The 25,361-nt window shown below is 36.9% G+C and overlaps 1 protein-coding gene and 1 pseudogene across 33 annotated transcripts; both read left to right on the top strand.

Moving 5' to 3' along the window:
• Positions 1–13,563: 13,563 nt before the first annotated feature.
• Positions 13,564–16,960, top strand: LOC147492688 (uncharacterized). 32 transcript variants are annotated; one of them, XM_086567528.1, is made up of 7 exons: positions 13,565–13,993; positions 14,212–14,320; positions 14,575–14,617; positions 15,508–15,594; positions 15,859–15,941; positions 16,326–16,421; positions 16,629–16,960. In XM_086567528.1, the coding sequence occupies exons 4-7, from the start codon at positions 15,513–15,515 to the stop codon at positions 16,695–16,697; spliced, it is 330 nt and encodes a 109-aa protein (XP_086423654.1). In that variant the 5' UTR covers positions 13,565–13,993; positions 14,212–14,320; positions 14,575–14,617; positions 15,508–15,512; the 3' UTR covers positions 16,698–16,960. The 32 variants fall into 32 exon arrangements, 7 of the variants coding, with proteins under 7 accessions (XP_086423654.1, XP_086423653.1, XP_086423648.1 ...); XM_086567527.1 differs by having other exon boundaries at positions 15,502–15,594; XM_086567522.1 differs by lacking the exon at positions 14,575–14,617 and having other exon boundaries at positions 13,566–13,721; positions 13,823–13,993; positions 14,212–14,334; positions 15,502–15,594.
• Positions 16,961–18,789: 1,829 nt separating this feature from the next.
• On the top strand, positions 18,790–23,488 carry LOC147492687 (anthocyanidin 5,3-O-glucosyltransferase-like; annotated as a pseudogene). Its single transcript, XR_015199478.1, has 4 exons — positions 18,790–20,522; positions 20,969–21,104; positions 22,122–22,391; positions 22,645–23,488. The product of XR_015199478.1 is annotated as an anthocyanidin 5,3-O-glucosyltransferase-like (transcript).
• Positions 23,489–25,361: the final 1,873 nt, after the last annotated feature.

Here is a 25,361-nt window from a genome sequence, read left to right as displayed (position 1 = left end):
CTTCAAGTTTTATTTTTTTTGTAACTTGCATTCTAGCTTGGCAACCAGACCTAATAGTCATAGTACTTCTCGAAGCTACACCTTAAATTTCTTCTTTCTTGTTATGGACCCCTCGCGTGAGCAAATCAATAGACAACTAGAAGGCAATTCCACACCCGTTTGTTTTTTATCCGTAGTTCGAACACGAATCTCAAATCCCTCCTGTTTAGCAAACTCTCTGTAATAAGTCTTTGCTTCATCAACACTATTAAATTTCATACCTAAGTGTGGAGCAACTAATCTATCGACATCATTACTTTAAGAATCAGTACAACAAGAAGAAGAGCCAACAGAAGCTCTAACATTTTCTTCCATTTCTAGCCAAAAAAAAAACAGAGAAAATATCAAACGACGCAAAATAGATATCAATGACTCCCATATATTAAATTGACAATTTTAACGTCTATTCTAATTAGCAAAAAATGATTATGGTAGAAAAAAGGGCTATAGAGCAATTCCTCGAGAACAAACAGCTAAGAATTCTAATTCGAAAAGAAAGCACTCAAGTTCAAAAGGGCAATATCAAAGCAAAGAACATTAACTTCTTACAAATCGGAAAAACCAAAAGAACGATAAAATAAGATTAACTTACCTTGGTTTACAGAGATGGCTAATTCCAAAAAAATAGTATGGTGATTTTTTGTGAAGAAGAAAGAGAATGAGCTCCAATTGAATAGTCGGGTCATCTTTTGTGAAGAAGAAACCGGTGTGGGTTTATCTGTAGAGAGTGAGTGAGGAAGAGAGAGAGAAAGAAGAAGTCTCGGGTGTTTTGTTGGGTTTTTTGTTTTTTTTTCGTGAATAGAAAATCAAAATGACCATTTTACCCACCCTGAATTTTTTGTTTGATAAGGAATAGATCTTGGACGTTGGATTAGTTGTGATCGAACGGACGTAACAAGCTGACAATATTAGCTGTCAAGGTAGCCAGCCGCGCCCCATATATATATACATTCTTTTCTTGTATTGTCCAATGTGGTAAACAGTATAAAGTGTAAAGTTTACACCCCCTAAATCCAAAAAACTACTTCCAATGAGATTGTAAACCATAGTTAATAAGCTAATAGCTAATAGAGCAAGTGGAGAATTCCCCACCCATATACAAATTGTTAAAAAACTTGGACGTGAATTTAAAATATGTTTGGATGTCACTCGTCCCTCTTTAGTTCTTAACTGTTGGTTTCTAATTTTTAAACTCGGACGTCACTCCGAGTGACATGGAGTAACGTTCGAGTTTTAAATCTAGTTTTGTGTACATCTCTCTATTGAGAGCTATAGAATGTGGATATATAGTCTATAAATTAGTGTGTAAGTGGAGTTGTTAAATTCTAATGGAACCTAGGTGGAGCCTATATGTGGAGGTGTAATTTTACACCCCCCTTAGATATATGCCCTTATAAAAAACATTAAGAATAATAAGATTATGCGTATTGTTTTGTAAGCAATAATGTGGTAAAGCTAATGTGATAATGAATTCGCCAGTAGTTAATTTTTCCACTATGAACATCAATGACAAAGCTACTTTTATTAGTCATGCGCTCATGTCCATCTATCTTTCTAAATTCTAATTGTGTTGTTTTAATTGTTTGTAGTATGTGCAAGAACAAAAATTCACAATCGAGACATTTTCTTTTGGTCTAACCAAATTATTGGAAAAATAAAATATAAAAAAAATATATGGAAATATGTATATTCATATTTTTGTATCGTTGCAAACTTGCAATGGCGGTTAGTGATGACACTGAGATTTTGCAACTAATATGTTTAGGTGTAAAAACGAAAATGTATGATTATTGACATTTCTCTTTTATATTAGGTATTTGTTATTGACAGACCCCATATTGTGTTGGGCAGACTCTAACAAAAAAAACAATTATTACAAGTGTGCCATTGGTCCCAAAAAATCAAAAATAAAAAATAAAAATACAAGTGTGCCATTGGTCCTAAAAAATACAAGTGTCCAAACGGTGTGGCCACATAATTAGGGACTGATAAGAGCCCAAAACTGTAGTTTTAACCCCTTAATAATCATACTTTTAGACCAATTATGTGAGTAATAATTAAGAGTTAACACTGATTACGTGTTTTTATGTATTTCAGGCTTCAAAGTCCATTATGTGCAGAAATGTGCCACTTTAGTGAGATAAAGGAGCAAAGGTCGGTTACTAAGGAGTTTCGTGATTAAAGGCCAAGATTCAAGAAGACAAAGCCTTTCTAAAGCCCGATCAAAACTGAAAAGTCAAAGTCCACGCAGGCAGAAACAGTGCACAAAGTCAACAGAACTTCCGAAGACCATATCTTTGGACTCAAACCTCAAAATTGGGCCTACCTTATGTCAAAACGACTGGCTCGGAAAGAGCTTTCCAATGGTCCAAGCCTTGACCCAATCAGAGGAGCAAAGTGGACGAAAAGTCTGTTGAAGCGAACTGCAGCTGAAGAGGCTTTTTGGACTGAAAGAATTGGGTTTTGGGCCTGATTCTATGGCCCAAAACATTGCTCCAAGCCCATGCAAGATTTTTGGATCTGAATGTATAAAAACCAAAGCTTCACTCTTTGTTAATGGTAGATAGTTAGACCTAGATTAAAAATTAGATTAGTAGCCTCCATTAATGAATTCTAGATCTAGTTTTCCTTAGATTTAATTAGTTTAATTTAATTAGTTTCATATCTTGTTTTTATTTAATTCCTTGAATGATTGTTCGTCATTTAATTAGATAAATAAAATAGTTATTATTCTTGTCATTTCGATTTTTGTCATCTCAATTTATAAATCTAGTTTTAATTCTTGTTGGTTACCATTTCTTAGTTGTTAATTAGATTTCGATTATTGTTTAGTTAAATTTCATAAAGTTAGAATCTTTGTAATATGTTGTATTCAGATTTAATTTGAAAGGTTAGTTTGATGAATCAAGGCTAAAACCTCCATTAGAGGGGTTGATGAAGCCTTGATGAAAACTTAGTGGTATAGTGTAGAAGCATTGTAGAGTCTATTCCAATCTAGAAGGTCGTGATTCGCCATGAGAATGGGTGGACGACCTCAAATGCTAGTTAGTACTCGGTAGAAATGTCATGAACACTAGGGATTAGAACTCGAATTTCTTGCCGTAAGAACGTAAGAATCGAGATACAAGAATCTATGTTAGGCTATTAAGTTGGATTCGAGGTGGATTCAATTCCCCTCTAATCCTTTATCTAGATTCAAGCACAATCATATTTCCATAGCATTCGTAGTTAAAATCAAGTAATCAAATTCAGTAAGTATCGTAGCATATCACCTTCGTGAAGCTCTCATTGACTTAAGACCGACTAATTAGATTAGAAAACATTCCATGCTAGAGCACTAAGAGTGGAACGAACTTCCTACTCCACTATATCTCATAGACTTGAGAGTAGAGAATCTTTGATAAATATAAGCATCATTAAGATTAGTTTAGTTTACTTACGTTTTGAGTTCATCGTTCATTTCGTAGGTAGACTAATTATTTTACTTTTATCAAATGGCGCCGCTGCCATCTTAGTTGCACTTTAGCATTGTTTTCATAGTAGAATTAGTCATTGTTAAGTCCCATTAAACCCACCCACCCTTGTTTGATTCATACTGTGGTTGTCCATTTCAGCGTTGAAAAAGTTTCGCAAAAATATACACCGAAGCGACCGGCCACTATATAGCCTGAACACGAAGCGCCGCGCAGCTTCCTTTGAAGCGACCACCGCGCCACTTATCGACACGGAGCGACCATCTATCTATGCGAAAGATTCGGGCCCTAAGCAAAATTTTCCGGATTTCTGCAGGTTTGTTTCAAATTTCGATTTTTCAAGTTTTTCAGTGTTTTAACTTGTTATTTACACTGAACACACGTAAACAAGACGCTATTCATAAGCGAAGGAAGGACGCAATCAGGTATTCCTTTCTTCCACACCTCGCATCTCCAGTTAGAGGTTTCTACTAGTATATCAGAATTGTTTGGAGTGTTGCATGTTTAGTTAAGTTCGACTTAGTCTTGCATGAGATTAAGGTCTGGTCAAAGAAAAATAACTAACGTAATTACATGGCAACGTCAACAAACAAGTCTATCTAGTTTCCCACACACTACACCTCTAGCTACTATTTCACACACACCACCTGATATTATGGCTGAAGAAAGAGAGACTCCTCTCTCTAACTTTTATAAAGCCTTGAGCGATAGCCCTAAATCTTGCATCGTTCTAGCAGACACAGTGGGGGATTTCCGCATCCCCCCAAATATATTTAATTTGTTACCCGTTTTCCATGGTTTAGGCCATGAAAAACCTTACCAACACATGCGTAGGATTGAACAAGTCCTTACAACATTCCACCATCCTACGGTTGGTGCCGAACAAATTAAATTGAGGGTATTCCCTTTCACCTTAGCTGATAAGGCGGCGTCTTGGTTAACTGCCCAAGTGCCTAATTCTGTGGACTCATGGGCCAAACTTGTTCAAATTGTTTATGGAACATTTTACCCACCCCTAAAGACGGATGAAATGCTTTCCAAGATTCACTTCTTTCGACAGAATCCTCATGCATCATTTTCAGAGGCTTGGAATCGTTTCACCGATCTGCTTATAGAGTGTCCATACCATAATCTAGCAAAAGACACGTTAGTGCGTGCCTTTTTCAAAGGACTTCAACATCACCATAAAGAAGTCCTTGACATAATGAATGGGGTAGTTTCCTAAGTAAAGGAGTCTCGAGGCTTACAAATTGTTAGAAGAACAAACTAAACTTGATAACAATTGGGAGTGATGATATCCCCCGCTCTGCTAGTTCTTCTTCAACAGTTAAGGCCACCGGTATGTTTGAGATGAAACCCGATCCAGAACTTAAAAATTTAATCGAATCTCTAACTAAAAAGGTAGAGGCTATTTCTATTCAACAAAAGCCTATCCCCGTCATGAATGTAAATTCAAATCCATGTAGTTTCTGTTGGAGTCCTGAGCATCCCGACTCCCACTGTCCTATAGCCTATGAACATTCTTGTTCCATTAATAGTGAACCTAACGCCCCTTGGAGACAAAATCCCAACTTCGGTTGGAGAAATAACCAACAAGTCACACCTACGGTGGTATAATCAATATGTTAGGCCAACGCACGCTTATAACCAAGCTCCACCACAACAGGGGACGAGGTCGGTAATTATAATAATTATAACAACCAAAGCTTAACCTCGACAAGGTCAAGCACAAGGTCAATGTAGTTATAATAATTATAATGCTAATAGAGGTATCGTTCGGTAAATAATAACTATCACAATCCGCCCATAAATAATCAACGCGAGATAGTTCCAAATCCACCACCCGTGACTACTATACCCACACAACCGGATCGTCTTGACACCTTCATACAAGTGAGCCAACAACTTTTCCAAACCATGGCTCAATCTAACCAACACATTCTACAATCCGTTAATAATTTAAACCAACAGTTAGCCCAAGAGAAAGCCCAACCAAAAGGCGCGTTTCCGTGCCAAGCGATACCCAACCACTAGAGCGACAAACCGCAACCTTTGAGGTAAACGGTAATACTAGTACGGAAACTACAACCGTGGGTGAGCTAAATGCCATCACCACTCTCCGCTTGAAGAGTGGTTGATAACAAAGTAACTATGCCTATAGTTACCCCATCAAGACTTCCTACACCGGATATCGAACTAGATACCGAAATAGAAACCAAGAACCTACCACCGTAGAGGTACCGGTTAAACCACAACCTAAGAAACGAAAGCCAAGGTTACACATCAAGTCGAGCCATACGCTAAATATAGAAATTAAACCACCGTTCCTCGAAATTAGCCATGCTAACCAGGGATACTAACTTTGAGGAGATTAGGAACGTTTTTAAAAATCTAACGATAAACCTTCCTTTTCTCGAAGCTATAAAAAGCTACCTAACCACGCTAAGTTTCTTAAGGAGTTGTGCACTACTAGGCATAAGACCAACATACCTAAAGACGCCTTTCTAACTGAACAGTTCCCAACTTTATCCGAAAATAATGGAATTGTTAAGTACAAGGACCCTGGTCGTCCTACTGTACAATGCACCTTAGGAGATTCTCACACGACGGCGTATTTACTAGACACGGGGCTAGTGTTAACTTACTCCCATTTTATTTGTATAAACAAATAGGTCTAGACGAGATGCAACCTACTAAAATGACATTGCAATTAGGCGATCGGTCTATTAAGTATCCTAAGGGTGTGGTTGAAAACGTCTTTGGTTAAAGTCCAAAATTTTTAGTACCGGTAGACCGTTATCCTCGACCGCGAAGTCACTAACGACTCTGTACCTATCATTTTAGGGCATCCCTTCTTGGCTACTTTGCCAACGCTCATAAACCGCCGCGATGGTTCGATGTCCTTGTCCTTTGGCTATCTTTCTGTTGAGGTAAAATGTTTTCAAAACGAGGACACAATATCCCGATTCATCTACAAATGGCGAGGTTAGCATGATCGAGAACTTAGCTCAAGATTACTTAAAAAACATGTTTCCGGAGAAACAGATTAACAAATTCCTTTCCTTCAGAAATTCCGACTTTAACAATGACTCCCTGGTAGTAGACGAAATCGAAGAAGAATTCCTGCAACTCTTTTGCACCACTTCTTTACCACTTCGCGAGTCCCCCCTTGCCAACAACCATTCATCCCTTGATGCTATGACGGAAGATGAATTTTTCAATCTCTATCCCTGTGATCCTCTTGACCCACCTATTGAGGAATGTCTTGCATATATCAAGATTTCTGATGATATGTACTTGAGAGCTCTAGCTGAGAATCATTCACCTTCCATCACCAATATTCCCCACCCTCCACTTTTTCAAAGGAACCTCGAGTTTGCACTCGATCCTTTAGTTTCTCCTGTGCTTCATGATTTTTTAAATCCACCTAGTAAACAAATACTTCCCAAGGATAAACCACTTGACACCTTCATTTTCAGACTTGAGATAGTCCCTAACTACACCATGAATGAGTTTTGTGCTAAACCCACATCCTCATTTTTTCCATGCTTTCCCTCTAAAACTTATCCCAATCCACCATATTTTCCACAACCATTCACTTTTCCACACTTATTCACTAGGACACCCTCTCGTTCAAAGATGAAACATAAGGTGCATGCTCGGTTATGTTATAGGTCTATCCGACTTCGCTTTCATTCCACTAGGCTGCGTCGTAGGAAATCTTGGTGCTTGATTGTGTTTGGATATGTTTTCTGTGATATTTATTTATGGAACGATCCACAACTATTTCGGTTGTTGATATATGATAAACTTGCATATTCATACATATGTTTAGATAAGGTCTCGATTATTGACTATAAACGACTCAATTTTTGTGTTTGGTGCATTTCCTTTCATTTCCATATATTGGTGAATGCACCATTCAGGTAACCGGACCCTCCCTATGGAGTGTGTGGCTACGTAAGTCTTGGATCCTAACTCCACGCTTCACATAAATTCACGCTTTCCTCTCTTGCATGTTTTCTTGGTTTTTGAGTCATGTTTCTCTATGGTGTGAATTATGTCTTTACTGCTTATTGTTTTCCTTTATAAAAAGTAAAAAAAAGTTTAAAGCTATAAAAATAGTAATCTAGCAAGTCTCGGGAATCTGACTTTAAAAGACCCACGTTTTAAAACAAATTTTACAAACCTGTTTTCAAAATTTGTTTGGGGGTGTTGGTTAGTTTTCCATTCTTGATCACTCAAATTCCTATTCTTACCCCCACCTCGCTCCCTTGAAGAGTAGCTAGATTTTTTCTTGTTTGTTGTTTTGATGTAGTTTTTTTTATTATATTTAGTAGATAGGATGTTATGTTGTTAAATTCCGTAGTTAATTTTGACTTTTGTAGTGAAATGTTGTTTGAATGACAATATTAATATGATGTCGTTATTTTCATTGTGCGTGATTGTTTAATATTGATCCCACCTTCCCAAATTGTTTGGGGGTGGTGTTATCTATTCCAGCATGATTTTATATAAACTTCATTCATTCTACACTTACAATCCACACTACACCTAAGTTCCATCACTCACCTTTCATTCCCATTTATTCGCCTCATTTATCAATCTTGCACCTCGGGCTTTTCTGCGCCAGGAGGAGCTTCACGCCTACACAATTGTCGGAATTTTGTACAGAGGCGCACTTCACTCAGCAATTTGAGCGACTTCGCTCAAACACTGGAATTCCAAAATCATCGAGCGCTCATCGGCGACTTCGTGGACCAGAAAAATTCCAGTTTTCTCTTGGTTGTTCGGTCATTTGCAGTTGTTCCAGGCGTAGTTTCGTGATGACATCTCCTACAATAATACCGAACAGTCTTTCGAAGATTTGTTCCAAAGCACTACTTATGGTGCTTGGTCTTGTGAGGCGATCAAACACGTAGACCGAAACCGCTTATGGTTCTTGCTAGCATTTGTTCTAGGACTTGCCATGCCCGGCAATTGAATACAAACCCCATGGTGCTATTGGGTAGATAATATGCATGTCCGGAGATAAGGTAAATTTTTAATTCCATTTAGTGTCCGCTTATGTCCCAAGCAATTTAATTACATTAACCCCATAATGGGTGGAACTCTTATAGAGTTCGCGTCGGTTTTATTTCCTATATTAGTATGTTCTAACCTTGTTTTGCGGATGTTCCGAGAATTTCACGCCGCGTTTCCATGGTATTTTTCTACCCTCTTTCTTTAAATGCTTTGAGGACAAAGCATGTTTCTTGTTTGGGGGTGGGCATAGAAACACGTGTAATTAAGGCATCTGTTAGGATATAGATATGTATAATATGCACTTGTTTTCTAGTTAAAATTTTAAAAATTCAAAAATTCAAAAATAAAAATAAAAAGTTTATGCTATACACTTAGGAATATTGGTATTGTTTCTTTTTCTATGCTCTTAATAATCTAGAAGTCTCACGTAGCTTTTGCATTAGAATAGTTTTTAGAAATTTAGGTTAATATGTAGGTAATAATCTTTGCATCTATCTATAAATATATTACATGAGTATCTATGATTGTTTGGCGATGAAGTTTAAAATCTAGGCTAGAGTACTTATTCTACAAATCCTGTGAGAATATAGCCTAAAGCTTTATATGAGTGAAACATTAGAGAAATGACACAAGGGAGAAGTATATATTCCGAATAGAGAAATCACACGTCCACTTGCTTGACCATTATACCATGTCCTAAGAGAGAATTTAGGCCCTTTTTGGATCGATATAGCTAGAAATTCCGACCTAAGTATATTTTCCGCTAGTCGCCCCACTGAGCCTTTTATTAGCCCTTTCATAAACCACAAATCCTTTACCCTGTTACAAACAAAACAAAATAAAAAAAAAATCAACCTACCCAATTTAGATAAGTCTGAGAATAGAATAAGGAAGAAAGAAGAAGAGAAAAACCTGTGTAACCAAAAGTTAGTTAATTGCTTCAGAAAATAAAGAAAATAAGTTTCCATCCGAAGAAAAGAAAAAGAAAAAGAAAAAGAAAATAAAAACTCCAAAAAAAAAAAATAGAATAAAAGGAGTCAAAAGACAAAGAAAAAGGAAAAAAATATGGCTAAGGATGGAAACAAAGTGTAGAAGCAAAAGTAAATAACAAGGTTTTCTCTAGTTACATAATATGAAGACTCTATTATCTCAGACTTGTCCCTTTTGAATATCCATTTCCTTCCTTCTTAAACCATCTCCTAATCCACGCAACACCTAATAAAGACCTCTAGCTCAATTAGGAATAGGTTAGTGGGATAGTAAGTGGCAGATGTGTTTGATCAACTTCGGCTTCCTTGTGTGTCATTGAGATTGTAAGGTAAAGTATGCCCACTGCAATTTGAGTAGCAAAACTTGAGTGGAAAAATCGAGTGGTTTTTGTCTTGACTTTTATGTGAGAACCTACTTAAGGACGCTTATTCCAAAGTTTCGGAAACGGACTCATTGCGCATTTCATAGCATTACTCATTGTATATATGTTTATTCGTAGATGATTGATTATTATGCATATATTAGCTTAGGTTTCGACTTGATTACTCTATATGTATTGCTAGTGAGAGGTATAGTTAATTTAGAGCATGAATAAGGAAACAATAGTTTTATTTCTTAGTCGTTGTAGTATAGATGAAGTTTGTGAGTACCTTCAATCGAAAACTCTCTCACGACTATAACTCGTCCACTAGGGAATTCCTAGTGGTTTAAGGCCTTGTTGCATATGGTCAATGCAATCGCGACTTTCAAATAAACGAGTAGATAGAACTCCATTTTTGGTCACTTATTCTAATTTCTCATCTTTGCTTGAGGACAAGCAAAATGCTGTTTGGGGGTGGTTTGATAAGAGCCCAAAACTGTAGTTTTAACCCCTTAATAATCATACTTCTAGACCAATTATGTGAGTAATAATTAAGAGTTAACACCGATTCACGTGTTTTATGCATTTCGGGCTTCAAAGTCCATTATGTGCATAAATGTGCCACTTTAGCGAGATAAAGGAGCAAAGGTCGGTTACTAAGGAGTTCCGTGATTAAAGGCCAAGATTCAAGAAGACAAAGCCTTTCTAAAGCCCGGTCAAAGCTGAAAAGTCAAAGTCCACGCAGCGTAAACAACAAAGTCAGTCAGAACTTCCTCAAGACCATATCTTTGGACTCAGACCTCGAAATTGGGCCTACCTTATGTCAAAACGACCGGCTCGGAAAGAGATTTCCAATGGTCCAAGCCTTGACCCAATCAGAGGAGCAGAAGTGAACGAAAAGTCTGTTGAAGCGAACTGCAGCTGAAGAGGCCTTTTTGGACTGAAAAAATTGGGTTTTGGGCCAGAGAATCTGGCCCAAAACATGGCTCCAAGCCCATGCACGATTTTTGGATCTGAATGTATAAAAACCAAAGCTTCACTCTTTGTTAATGGTAGATAGTTAGACCTAGATTAGAAATTAGATTAGTAGCCTCCATTAATGAATTATAGATCTAGTTTTCCTTAGATTTAATTAGTTTAATTTAATTAGTTTCATATATTGTTTTTATTTAATTCCTTGAATGATTGTTCATCATTTAATTAGATAAATAAAATAGTTATTATTCTTGTCATTTCGATTTTTGTCATCTCAATTTATAGATCTAGTTTTAATTTTTGTTGGTTACCATTTCTTAGTTGTTAATTAGATTTCGATTATTGTTTAGTTAAATTTCATAAAGTTAGAATCTTTGTAATATGTTGTATACAGATTTAATGGGAAATGTTAGTTTGATGAATCAAGGCTAAAACCTCTATTAGAGGGGTTGATGAAGCCTTGATGAAAACTTAGTGGTATAGTGTAGAAGCATTGTAGAGTCTATTCCAATCTAGAAGGTCGTGATTCGCCATGAGAATGGGTGGACGACCTCACATGTTAGTTAGTACTGGGTAGAAATGCCATGAACACTAGGGATTAGAACTCGAATTTCTTGTCGTAAGAACGTAAGAATCAAGATACAAGAATCTATGTTAGGCTATTAAGTTGGATTCGAGGTGGATTCAATTCCCTCTAATCCTTTATCTAGATTCAAGCACAATCATATTTCCATAGCATTCGTAGTTAAAATCAAGTAATCAAATTCAGTAAGTATCGTAGCATATCACCTTCGTAAAGCTCTCATTGACTTAAGACCGACTAATTAGATTAGAAAACATTCCATGCTAGAGCACTAGGAGTGGAACGAACTTCCTACTCCACTATATCTCATAGACTTGAGAGTAGAGAATCTTTGATAAATATAAGCATCATTAAGATTAGTTTAGTTTACTTACGTTTTGAGTTCATCGTTCATTTCGTAGGTAGACTATTCAATTTTATCTTTTATCAGGGACTCAGTCCCAAACGACTTGGCCACATCGTTTGAGACTTAGTCCAAACGGTGTGGCCACACCGTTTGAGATTTGAACTTTGAAAAAATATAAAGTTCTGTTTTTTGGCGTTTGAGACTTAGTCCAAACGGTGTTGCCACACCGGTCAATAGGCCAAAAAACATAACTTTATATTTTTTTCAAAGTTCAAATGGCCACACCATTTGGACTAAGTCTTCAACGATGTGGCCACACCGTTTGGACTGAGTCCCCAACGATGTGGCCATATTATTGGAGACTTAGTCCAAACGGTGTGGCCACACTATTTGGGATTTGAACTTTGAAAAAATATAAAGTTATGTTTTTTGGCCTCTTGACCGGTGTGGCCATACCGTTTGAATTAAATTCAAAACGGTGTGGCCAACGGTGTGGAAGTCCCCAACGACCGTTGACCGCTTGAGTCCCGGTGGCGATGTGGGTCAATCCAAACGGTGTGACCACATCGTTGGGTTTGCACAATGAATGAACCGACTGGCGAGGGTCGTTTAAGTTTGGGGTTTTAGAATTCAATTTTTTGAGACCAATGATACACTTGTAATATTTGTTTTTTTTTTGGACTTTTTAGGACCAATGACACACTTGTAATATTTGGTTTTTTTTTTGGAGTCTGCCCAACACAATATGGGGTCCGTCAGTAATAGGACTCTTATATTATTAATATATGAATATCTTACCTGGTCTTTCTTTTAGTATAGGAACCATGGTCCTAAGTATAGATGCATTTCATTATAGACTAGTATTTGCTCGTGCCGTACGACAGTGTTGGCCCCGGCCCATAGAGGACATGCCCGTTAGAAAATTACCCATGTACGGCCCAGGCCCGTGGAGAATCATGTCCATAACCAAATAACCCAACAACTAGAGGTGATAATTTGGCCCTCAGGCCCTTAACCCGCCTGACCCGACCCTCAAAATTGCATGTTTAGGCCCTCAAAAGTTGGTCCTATATCTATCTATTTATCTCACGTAACTAAATTTCAAAAAAATTTGTGAAATTTTCACTAAATTTTTCATTTTCAGTGGGCATAAAAACATTTCGAACCCTACATTTTATGTTTGCAAGTTTTTGAAGTGATTTCACGAAAATTTCACATAATGCTCAGGATATGTTATGTTCTAATCTATCTTCTATTGAAAACTAATTTAGTGATTTTTTTTAAATATATAAATGTAGTGTAAGATAATAAGAAAACTATGAGGGCCAAATGAGGGCTAGTGAGGGCTTAATGAGAGCCGGGCTCATGCCTCAGAACCTAGACCCTAGACCCTAGCTCGCCCCTCAAATTTGTGAGGACCAACTTTTGAGGGTTTGAACATGCAATTTTGAGGATAAATATAGGGTTCTCAAAATTGCAAACATAAAATGTAGGTTGATTATGTGAAATCACTACATTTAACAATCTCTATTAGTAGCATCTCCTATAATCAACCTTGCCTCTTAAATTCATTAGGATATTTTTCTTACACATAACATAATGCTCATGAATGAATACTTCAATTAAAACATGTTTCGTCTTTCTTGCCCTCTACTAATTTAATTTGCCCATTATGTCCTTAGATTGAAGTATTCTTTAACTGTTTTGAATGAGGGTAATCGGTCATTTTATGTGGTCCTATATTAAAAATCTAAATCCACGCCATTCTTTTCCAACTATATGCACCATAAATATCATTTAATTTAATTTAATTTAATATCCTTCTCCCAAATATGCATGTCCATTCCCGATTTATTCTTTGGGTGATCATATCTCCATATATCGTTGTGGCAAGAGGATATATATCCCCATTGCATCCACTGAAAAAAGGTCAATATGTCACTTTTTTTAATTAAATTTTTTTTTTTTCTATTTCGATTATTATTTTTCTCGCTGAAGCACCTCCCTCAGGATTATTATATTTGCAAAAGGTCATATTAGGATCTTCTGCTACTGCTGGAATATTGCAACTAGCTAAAGCACCAAGTCCTGAAAATAATATCGAGTCGAAGCGATGTCGAAGGAGACGGTGGTTTTAGTGGAGAAAAGAATAGAGACAACTGATATATTGCATGGATTCAAGAAATATCATGGTGGTTTATGTAAGTTTTCCCCGTCATTTCATATTTTCATATGCTTTAATTTAGATATATAAAAGAGAATAATCTTTTGGCTGAAAATACAAGTTAGGAATCTGGTTCTTTTGTATTACTTTATATTTCTTTTGGAAACTGGGTTGAATGATTTTGAAGATTAGTTTGTGGAGTTTGTTTCATCATTACTTCAATATCTTGATATCTTTTGATGGTATTTACTAAAGGTGGATATTGAGGAGAGCACAAGCGTAGCCAATGTTGAGAACGTGAGAATTGTTCCAACATTCAAGACATACAAAAATGGTGCCAGGAAATGATCTGCCCAAGCATCAGGTTCGGAGTAGTCGGTGAGGCATTACAATCTATGAGATAATATATAGTCTGTTTTTTAGGTTCTCCTTTTTATCTCTCCTGAGACCCAATGCATAACTTGAAAGGGGAAGGCTCTCTTCCAAACAAGTCTAATGTTTGTGTCCGTCTCATTTTCATTGAATTTAGCAATTTTTCATTTTGGAGGTACAAATTTGATGAACTTTTAATTTCCAAGGAATATTAACTTTCTAATATGTCGACATTTCTTCGTGCAGTTTTTTCATCCTTTCCTTTATTTGGGCTTGCTATAAACTTCAAGTATGTTTTCTTATTGTAATCTTGAAGATTGTGTTTATGTCCATAGTTGTATTTTTATTTTTGACAGAGCAATATTATTTACAAAGCAGTTGTCGACTAAATATTTTGTTGCAATTGAATTGGCATTCTATCTGTTTTCCTTCTTGGCGCCTTCATTATATTGGTGTTATTTTGCTTTTTGACTATTCAATTTACTAAGCTCTAAAAAAAGTGATCTTAGGCTCCTGGCATGCCAGTTTGAAAGAGAATGGTTTTACATAGGCACATTTTCTAACTTAGTAAAACTATTATGAAACCTGCCCTTGAATTATAAGAATGGATGTTGATTCAAATTTTTTTAGATATTTTTTTTGAAGCTTACTAGCTGTTATCGCGATATAATCACTATGTATTTGCAAGCTCACTTTGTTTTGTTGTCAGAACTGAAATGCTTGAAAGAACCAACACAATAGGCGTACGTGTAAATTGAAACAATGGAATACCAAATTCTCCAATATAATAGAATTCAATAGTAGCACCCATCGTATTAGACGATGGAATCATATCATCCTTTTAATTAATTTATTTAAATGTACTTATCTAAGTTATTGTTTTCGTTTGATTGACGTTCGAATAATAGTTTCCAACAAAATTTTAATTTATTTTCTTATTATATTGATTTTGTTAATATAATTATGTTAAACTTGAATCATTATGATGACAAGTGGTCGTAGCTACTCTACCAAGTATATCCATAGGTGCTTCACATAAGGCTTTTTACAGTGTTGGATACTGGAGTTAAATAATGACGACTAATCATTCCCCAAGGTGCTAGATATGCACTGTGAATCCAAGAAGAAAGTAGCATTTGCATTTTAGAACTTATGGTTGTTTATGTTCGGAAGGTATAGTTATCATGGAACAAGAACTGCAAGTGGTCGACTTGACATGCATACTTGGAAGAGCAAATTTGCATCATGTTGATAGAGGAAGGTTAGGTACTGTGTACTTCAAGTTTTCAGAAGTAAATGAATCTGCTCATTTGAACATCTTTTTACTGTATTAAACTTCTTTGAAGTACTTTTTTCTATTTAAGTTTGAAAAGAAGATATGCTGGCATTATTTCTTTTGTTTTTTTCTTGGTGTATTGACAAATTAGGTATTGCATTAATCCCATTTTGATAATTGGCATTCACACTAACAATGGTGATCATTTTGTAGTACATTGTCAACACTAACTTGAGATCTGTTTGATCAGCTAGGTGTTGCAACTTATCTTCGCTCCATTATATTTACTTTGAATGGGAAGAGAACGAATCAAAGATCAAAAATCTACTCTGAATGGGTGAGTATCCACACTCGCGAATGGTAATTGCAATGCAACTTAACTTTTGATCTCCATAGTAAATTCTTCCAAGTAGTTAAGCATGTTTATCTAGATGTGGTACCAATTAACAAGGCAGATCACATTTTCAATCATCCTTGCCCTATCTATTTTTACATCCTTTTTATTTGTTGTATACAATATTCTAGATACATTTTAAACTACATACAAGTCATAACACTGTCATGAGCCGATGGCTAAAAAAAGGCTCCAGCGCAATGTTTCGCGCTCATTGAGAACCCCTTACAACCCTTTGAAGAATCTGAAGATGTGACTCCAACTAATATATGTGAACATTTCATATGGGTTTCTTATCCTATTCTTTTATTCATGTTCTGGTTCCAGATTCAAAATTTTGGAAATCTTCGACTAAGAATCCACAATTTGGCTCTCTTTTGTTGTGTAGTCTACCACATTGTGAGTAGGCATTGCATCCCTAAGGTAAATAGGCCAAATTAGTGGTTTACATGTGTTTTTTTTTCCATTGCAGCATAAATAATATGACATTTCACGTTTTAAATAATAATTGAAGAACCCAGTCTAAAATTTAATTCTTTTACAGTACACTATTTGTTATGAGTATTACACATGAAAGAAGGGGATGTAAGTTACATTTTGAGTTTCTTTGTACTTATTTTCTCTCTTCAGAAAGCGTCTACACTGCCACCATGCGTCTGTGCAATAGCTTCGGGCAGATTGAATCTCTTAGACTTCTAATTTATGTGTTTTGATAGAGTTGCAATTTTCAGTTGGGCAGCTTTAGTGTGTGTTATAACTTATAAAGCTACGAGACTAAACACTCGGTACATGTTTACTTCATTTGCATCATTTCACGTCCTAATGTGTACGAATGTTTTTTTTTCCACAACAAACTACAGATGTCATTAAGCTATTGAGTTGTTGATTATAATATTGTGTACCAATTGTTTATTAACGTTTGTATGATCATTACAATACAATGTAAACATGTTTTGTATCCAGTTTTGGGATAGATTTGTTGCTTTGGCAGGTCTTCCATTGCTTTTAATTGGCTGATATTTCAGTCTACATATTATATTGAAGCTTTCCAGTTCCACATAACATGTGTACAATACATTTTAGTGATTCTCATGGTGATCAGTCCACGACTCGAAACTTTAACTATAGTCTAGCTAGCAATGAGTGGAAATGTTAATTAGGAAGGAATTCCTAGAAGCCTATGTGATAGCCATAGGAAAGTTTGGGACAGCCATGATGTAAGAGTAACAACCATTTATCAATATTTGGAATTTTGTACAGTGGCAAGAAGGAGTTGAAGCTGGGGGTTATAGTCCTACAGGGAGGATATATATATGGTCATATGAAGGACTAACAGAACCTATGGGGCTCATGCATGTGCACACCCAAACGTTGCAGTTAAAGATATAATTGGAATTTGGAATAGAGTATCGTATATTAGTACTTTCGTAGTTTATTTATGATGTCATTAAGGTGGTTGCATGTAACTGTTCGATCCTATGATGTTTTAGTGGATGCTTAAGTGTTGGTCGGAGTAATTTCAAAGAGTTCTTGCTAAATAATTGTGGTAGGAGTTTGAAGCAATTAAGAACAAGCAGCAATATGTATCGTTGCATTGTAATGGTGGAGGCATCAAGTGTCATGTTTGAGGCTAGATTTGAGGCAAGTATCCGAAAACAATGACCAACTCTAGGTGAATGCAAAACAGTAGCAAATTTGGAGTAGGACCTACTAGTGGTGGAGGCATCAAGTGTGAGGCAAGTATCCATAAACAATGACCAACTTTAGGTAGATGCAAAACACAATCGTAAATTTGGAGTAAGACCTACCACTTGTGACATTACCACTACTGTGCGACATTATCAGATTTTAGTGGTGGATTTAATCAAAAACAATTCTATTAAAATTTTCCACCACTTATTAGAGATGTGTTCAGCGAATTATTGAAATAAATTTTGTTTCCACACTACTACTTGATTATCAGCTCAAATGATTTTTCTTTTGATGATATTGGACTCAAATGATCACATCTCATAAATAAATAGAACAATTGTTTTAAACTATATCAATTGTTTTGCTAAAAAGAATGATAGGCAAAAAAAAAATTATATTATTTTAAAAATAAAGTTTTTTCTCCTATGTAACTCTCCCCTAACTAGATGAGAAATTAGGGTTTTCTCGCTCCCCATATATACAAAAAAAACACGGTTAACTCAAGTTGAAATTTTTTTGTGTATTTAAGAAAAGACTCTAATTTCTCCATCTATTAAGAGAGAAATCCTAATTAGTTCACCTAGAGATAATACTAGTTAATCCTATTTTTTTTATCCCAGACTCTGTGTGCAAAAGGACGTGCACTTTTGCTAGTAAAAAAATAAGCATGCTCTGATTGTAGAGCTCCTTTTTTTTATCCCAGAAAAGGACGTGCACTTTTGCTAGTAAAAAAATAAGCATGCTCTGATTGTAGAGCTCCGAGAAACAATTTACACTTTCGCGTTGCAATGCACTTCTGCCTAGCACCCGCCCCATTATAAAGTTGACTATTAACCAAATAAATTTATATATTAAAAGTTGACCATTGTACAAAATGATGCTTCACGTCATTTTATAAATAAAAGTTTGAGCTACAAATACTATTTAATTAAATTAAAAGAAGAAAAAGTATAGTCAACTGTGACCACCTCTTGAGACCAAGTAAGACATATGATGTAGACCTGGTCCATGCATATCCGATGTTAGTCAATAACCAATATGGGCCTCCCATAGTTGAATCATGAATCAATGTCTACGTAGCTTCCACTTCCCAATTCCATTACTCCAAAATAGTCTAGACTCTCTAAAGTCTAAACTGCTACCAAGTCAGCAAATTCCATTTTACCAAAAACTGATGTGTTGTCAATCTTTTCCACCATTCATTTGTCCAAATTAGTGAAAGGAAACTATATCTACGGTCACGAATCACTCTTCAGATATCTCTATCACCTTCGTCAGCACCGTCTTTCCAGTTTCTTCTCTCTTTCTATTTCCTACTTTCTCCCCTCTATAAATTCAATTTCAACTCAAAAGCATTCTTCATCACCAAGAAACGTCTCTTTTCTCTATATTGCTTCTGTACTTAAAGTTGATGTCAATATTCAGTTCCTTTGACTTGGGTCAGAAGGTTGGGTTTGGGTCTTCTACTCAATTCAAGAAAGAAGTCAAAAACGAGAGTAGTACTAGTAATTCAACACCATCAACACAAGTTAGTAATAAAGTACCTCAGAAGAAACAGAGTATGAAGCCAAGATTTGCGCTAGAGTTAGATGGGTTGAATTGTTTTGAGACCATTGTTTCTAATTGAGATGAAACGTACTCTGAATTGTTTTGTTGTTGTTGTTGTTGTTGTTGTTGTTCTCTTAGAGCTGAGATGATATTCTTTTGTTGATTTTTTTTTTATTCTTACATGAATTCAATCAATTTTGTTTATACTTTGTTCTGTTCTTAATTTTTTTTTTTTTTTTTTTTTTTTCTTTTTACTTAGTTTTTGATTATCTTGAAAATTAATATTGTCTCCAATAACAGGAAAGGGCTTGATAATTATTAAGGCAACTGATTCTTGTTTTTATTTTTTCCTTTTCTTTTTGTATTGTCTTGTGCACTATATATCTAAAGTAATAATAATAAAAATAATAATGATAAATAATAATTAGGTTTTATTTTGATTATTAATTTCGCAATTTGGTGTTAGGGTTCAACTGACGAACGGATTTTATAGAAAAAAAGATATTAGGTATTTTGAAAAATGGATCTACTTAGCAATGTGACGATTACCTTAATGCCAACCAAAAATTGAAAAACTACAGCAGCATAATTCCAAGAGATGACCAAGTTCTTTACAAAATTTTGGCAAAAAAATTGAGTAAAGACTAGAGATGAAAAAAGGCCATTCAATTCAAGCAATGGGAAGGGGATAAATAGTGTGAGGGAGTAGTCTACTTGAACAATACAACTATACTAGTTTTTGCTGATTATGCTGGAAGATGATTATTTCTTTTATTATTTTTTATGCTGGAAGATGATTATTTCTTTAAAGTTTAAACTAGGCTACATGTGACAAACAATGGACGCACCGCCTAACAAATCTTAATATTTGTACCAAAGTCCAAATTCAAAAGACATGTAACGCAATAATAGGAGTGGTTGTGAACTTGTGATTAACTTAAGGCAAGCCAATAGCAGAGTAGCAGACAACAAATTTTCTAGATTTATCTTATCTTAATAAAAAAGTCCACTTTCGATACCTTCGCAAAACTGTGTTTCTTGATCAAGTTCATCCTCAAAATTCAACCGAGATCTCACATCAAGCAAAGCAATGATTATGAAGAACACGTTAGTACTATACCCAACACTTGCAATAGGCCATTTAATCTCCATGCTAGAACTAGGCAAACTTATACTCAAAACCTACCCTTCTTTCTCCATAACAATTCTCATTTCAACTCCACCTTACAACGCAGGTTCAACTACATACACCTTACATACACAAAGTTTCCCAAACAACTCCATGTTAGAGTTATCCCTCACATGAGGAGGAAAAGAAGTTCAGTCTGCGTGAAAAAGGCTGAGTGCGCGCGCTCAGTTTGGTCTTGTTCAAGGCGCGCACGCGCCCATGCCGTGAACAACTTACAATGTTTTGAGGGTGCACACGCTCGACTTTGGCCTTGCCCAAGGCGCACCCGTGCCCATGCCTATTTTCGCCAGGATTTCTATTTTTGCGAAACCGCGAGTTTGCAATATAAGGTTTGGGTTTTTGGCAAAACCTAATACAGAGAACACATAACCAACACGAACCAAGGCAACACGAGAGAGAAAACCCAATCTTGAAAGCAATCAAGATTGAGAGATAACCTTTTCAGAAAAACAAGCCTATAAAGAGAGAGGAGTGATCTAGTAAGGTGAAAGACTGAAATGAGATATCTCAAGGGCACTTCCAAATCGCGTTTGTGTTTTAGTGGAAGTAAGCCCTTATTTGAAGGCTACACTAATGCAGACATGACAGGTGATGTTGATTTGATGGAGTCCATCTCTGGTTATTTGGTTACTTTTGCAGGGGGAGCAGTTTCTTGTCAATCTAAGTTGAAAAAGTGTGTTGTCTTCTCCACTACAGAAGCCGAGTATATTGCAGCCACTGAGTGTTGCAAAGAGATACTATGGATGAATATGTTCTTAGATGAACTAGGGCTAAAGCAGAAATAATTTGTAGTTCTATGTGACAGTCAGAGCACCATCCATTTGAGCAAGAATCTGAGTTTTCATTCTAGATCTAAGCACATACATGTGCGTTATCATTAGATTAGAGAAATACTCGAAGACAAGCATTTGTATATCGATAAGATCTATACTGACAAGAACGGGTTGGATATGATGACCAAAGTCTTACCGAAAGGTAAGTTTGATGTTTGCTGTACTATCGGCGGAATGGTAGCAGACTCCTCCTGTTGATTTGAAAATTATATGGAGGTATCCCCCCTAACTATTCGGGAGGGGGAGATTGTTGGAGTTATCCCTCACATGCATGAGGAGGAAAATAAGTTCAGTTTGCGTGAAGAAGGCTTAGCGCGCGCGCGTTCAGTTTGGTCTTGCTCAAGGCACGCACGCGTCCATGCCGTGGACAACTTACAGTGTTTTGAGGGCGCCCGCGCCCGCGCTCATGCCTATTTTACGGATTTCTATTTTTGCGAAATCTCTAGTTTGCAATATAAGGTTTGGGTTTTTCACAAAACCTAATACAGAGAACATAAAACCAACACGAACCAAGGCAACACAAGAGAGAGAAAACCCAATCTTGAAAGCAATCAAGATTGAGAGATAACCTTTACAGAAAAACAAGCCTATAAAGAGAGAGGAGTGATCTAGTAAGATGAGAGACTGAAAGGAGTGATTATAATCTTTCTTCCCACTTTATAAAAGGATTAGCTCTTGTGAAAATAGACACCATTGGCCGAACCACGGTATATCTTTGTGTTGTGGTATGCGTTTTACTTCTATACATTATTATCTGTTGTTAATAGTTATTTAGAGGGTTGGACATGTTAGTTAGGTTGTAGTTGATATTTAGAATTTGTCTGGAGTTGAAGTGAGTTCAAATACAAATTATCTTTGTAGTGGAGATTGATTAATTTCGGTATTAACCCCAACACCCCAATCCATTTCCACTACCTTCCTGATGTAACTCTTGAAACCTTCAACTCATCTCCTCATCATGAAACCTTAACTTTCGAGCTTCTCCGCCTCAACAATCCATTAGTACACCAAGGTCTTGTAACCATGTCTGAAACTTCCAACGCAAAACACTTATCATGGATACTTTTTGTGCTATTGCTCTTCAAGTTTCAAATGAAATTAATATCCCTACTTATTTTTTCTACAATTCTGGTCTTGCTGCACTTGCACTATTTTTTTACTTCTCTACAGTCCTACACTGCATCAAATCTATACACAAAATTTCAAAGATTTGAAAAATACCCTTCTTGATATTCCAGGTATTCCTTCAATTTTAACCATTGATATGCCTAAACCAACGCTCAATTGCAACGACAAAGCTTAAGAAGGATTCTTACATCGTACAGTGAACATGCTCATGTCACAGGGGATTATAGTCAACTCGTTTTTTTTTGATGGTGAATAGTCAACTCGTTCGACTCGCTTGAACCGCGAGCATTGAAAGCAATACGTGATGGTGTTTGTGTAGAAAATGGTCCAACCCCACCATTGTATTGCATTGGTCCATTGACTGCTGATCGTGATGGAAATAAAGGAAGTGGTGCAGTAGTAGTCCATGAGTGCTTAAGTTAGCTCGACGTGCACCCGAGTCGAAGCGTTGTGTTCTTGTGTTTTGGTAGCTTGGGCTTGTTTTCTGAAGCCCAGTTAAAAGAAATTGCAATTGGGCTAGAACAAAGTGGGCAAAGATTCTTGTGGGTAGTGCGTAGTCCACCAACTGATGACAAAAATAAACGTTTTTTAGCACCACCTGAACCATATTTGGATGTTTTATTACCATAAGGATTTTTGGATAAGACAAAAGATAGAGGTTTAGTGGTGAAATCTTGGGCCCCACAAGTGGAAGTACTGGGTCATGAATCGGTGGGTGGGTTTTTGTGTCACTGTGGTTGGAACTCGGTTTTGGAAGCGGTTTGTGCAGGCGTGCCGATGGTGGTGTGGCCACTTTACGCCGAGCAAAGGATTAATAGAGTGTTTTTGGTGGAAGAATTGAAATTGGCTTTGCCTATGGTGGAGAATGAAGATGGATTTGTGAGTGCAGGTGAAATCGAGAAACGAGTTAAACAGTTGATGGACTCAGATGAAGGGAAAGTTGTTAGGGATCAAGCAATGAGAATGTGCGAGGGTGCTAAGACTGCATTGAGTGAGGGTGAATCTTCTCTTACAACCTTGAATGAGTTGGTTGAATTATGGAAGCACTAATACTAAATATATGAATTCAGGCCTAATTAGTGTAGTAGGTAACTAGGTATGGAATATGTAGTGGTCATATTCATGACTTGAGAGGTTATTTGTGGCAAGTGGGCCGGATGCGGTATAGTACAGAGGAGCATGCTGTAGGGGATTAGGTCCGCGAAATCATAACTACTAGGAAACCGACACAATACGTGGAGAGTGAGAGCGAAATCCTAACTGCTAGGAAACTGATGCGATACATGGAGAGCGTGTGAACACTGGATGAAAAGGAGATCAATGAACCACAAGGGAGAGGAGGTTAGAAAAGAGAAAGGAAGTGATAAGAGAGAGAGGGGGAGAAAAAAGAAAAGAGGAAAAAAGAACGAACTAGAAATAGAAAGAAGAGTAAGGATAGAAAGAAAATCAACACAGGTGATCTCATAGGTTGTAATATTTGATAATACATTTGGCGCCGTCTGTGGGGATACAGGAGAAAATGGCCACCGTGACGAAAAGAGGAGTAGGAATACCTAAGAAAGTAGCAGTTCGAGAGGCGGTAGAGGAACCAGAGAGCGCTGAGATGGAAAGGATATGGGAGGAAGAGATATCAGACGTGACGGCAAACGCCACTAGACTTCTCCAAGACGAGATAGTTAGGCTAAGAAACGAGAATGATGAGTTGAGAAAAGAAAGGGAAGTCACACATGGGGAAACAGAACTGGGGGATCCTCAAGGTAGTGAAGTGGAGGGGGAAAATGAAGAATACCCGATACCGAACGCGGAACAAACAGCAGGCATCACACTGGAGGTAGTCCAGGTGATGATTGAGAAAGATAGGGAAGTGAACCGCATAGCAGAAAAAGCGAACCAGAGAGCCGCACAAAAAAGTGGTTGCGAGTCTCAATAAAAACCACTGGGAGATTCGATATAGAATTCGGAAGTGCCTAAGAGGTTCACCCAACCAAGGTTTGAGAGGTATGATGGGAAAGGAGACCCGACTGATCATTTACACCATTTTCGGCAACAGATGCCGCTATGGCAGGAAAGTAAGTATGATGGACTCCGCTGTATGATGTTCCCCGCTAGTCTTAAGGGGGGAGCTTCATACTGGTATTACAGGTTGGCTTCACGGATCATCAATAGATTTGAAGAGCTGGAGCGCCTTTGTCGATCACTTCATACACCAGAAAAGGAGGGTGGTTGATATTATTGCTGCCCTATTCAACATTAAGCAGAGGTCAGCGGAATCATTAAGGGAGTTTCTATGCAGATTCAAAGAAGAGACACTGAGGGTGGAAAATCTGGATGAACATACAACGGTTATTGCCTTCCGCCACGACTTGAGGTCGGGAACTAGAGTCCATGAGTCGGTTTCCAAAATCGAAATCACTACTTTGCATGCTCTGTATCCAAAGGTAGAAAAATACATACGATATGAGGACATAATGCAGAAGAACGCGAAGGAACAGAAGAAATCAGGGAAGGTAGTGCAAGCTGTAGACAGAGATGACCGAAAGGGTAAGGGTAAGACAGAGGAAAGAGAAAGGGGATCATACAGAGGGGAGACTCGAGGACCAGAGAGGACTGAGGATCGAGGCAGGAGGGATATCTGAGAGAGGAAGCGGAAGCCATACCACGAAATAGAGCAAACTCTTCTTAACAAGCCGTTAGAGGAGATTGATAAGCACCCAAAAGTGTATTATGAAACCCCGTTGAGACATATAAATTTGGTTAACTATGTGTTTAATAATTGATAAGAGCCCAAAACTGTAGTTTTAACCCTGTAACAGTCATACTTTTAGACCAATTATGTGAGTAATAATTAAGAGTTAACACTGATTACGTGTTTTATGCATTTCAGGTTTCAAAGTCCATTATGTGCAGAAATATGCCACTTTAGTGAGATAAAGGAGCAAGGGTTGGTTACTAAGTAGTTCCGTGATTAAAGGC

This window comes from Coptis chinensis, chromosome 6 (assembly GCF_015680905.1).
Source record: "Coptis chinensis isolate HL-2020 chromosome 6, ASM1568090v1, whole genome shotgun sequence".
Lineage (NCBI taxonomy): Eukaryota > Viridiplantae > Streptophyta > Magnoliopsida > Ranunculales > Ranunculaceae > Coptis > Coptis chinensis.
This window is presented reverse-complemented; position numbering and strand designations above follow the sequence as displayed.

What these genes read in the sequence shown, in the direction of transcription:
- LOC147492688 (XM_086567522.1), top strand. Translation starts at nt 14,301, where the DNA reads ATGATCTGCCCAAGCATCAGGTTCGGAGTAGTCG. An exon ending in CATCAGGTTCGGAGTAGTCG is followed by an intron (nt 14,335 to 15,501) that starts GTGAGGCATTAC and finishes TATGTTCGGAAG; the next exon opens with GTATAGTTATCATGGAACAA. An exon ending in GTAGGCATTGCATCCCTAAG is followed by an intron (nt 16,422 to 16,628) that starts GTAAATAGGCCA and finishes TTCTCTCTTCAG; the next exon opens with AAAGCGTCTACACTGCCACC.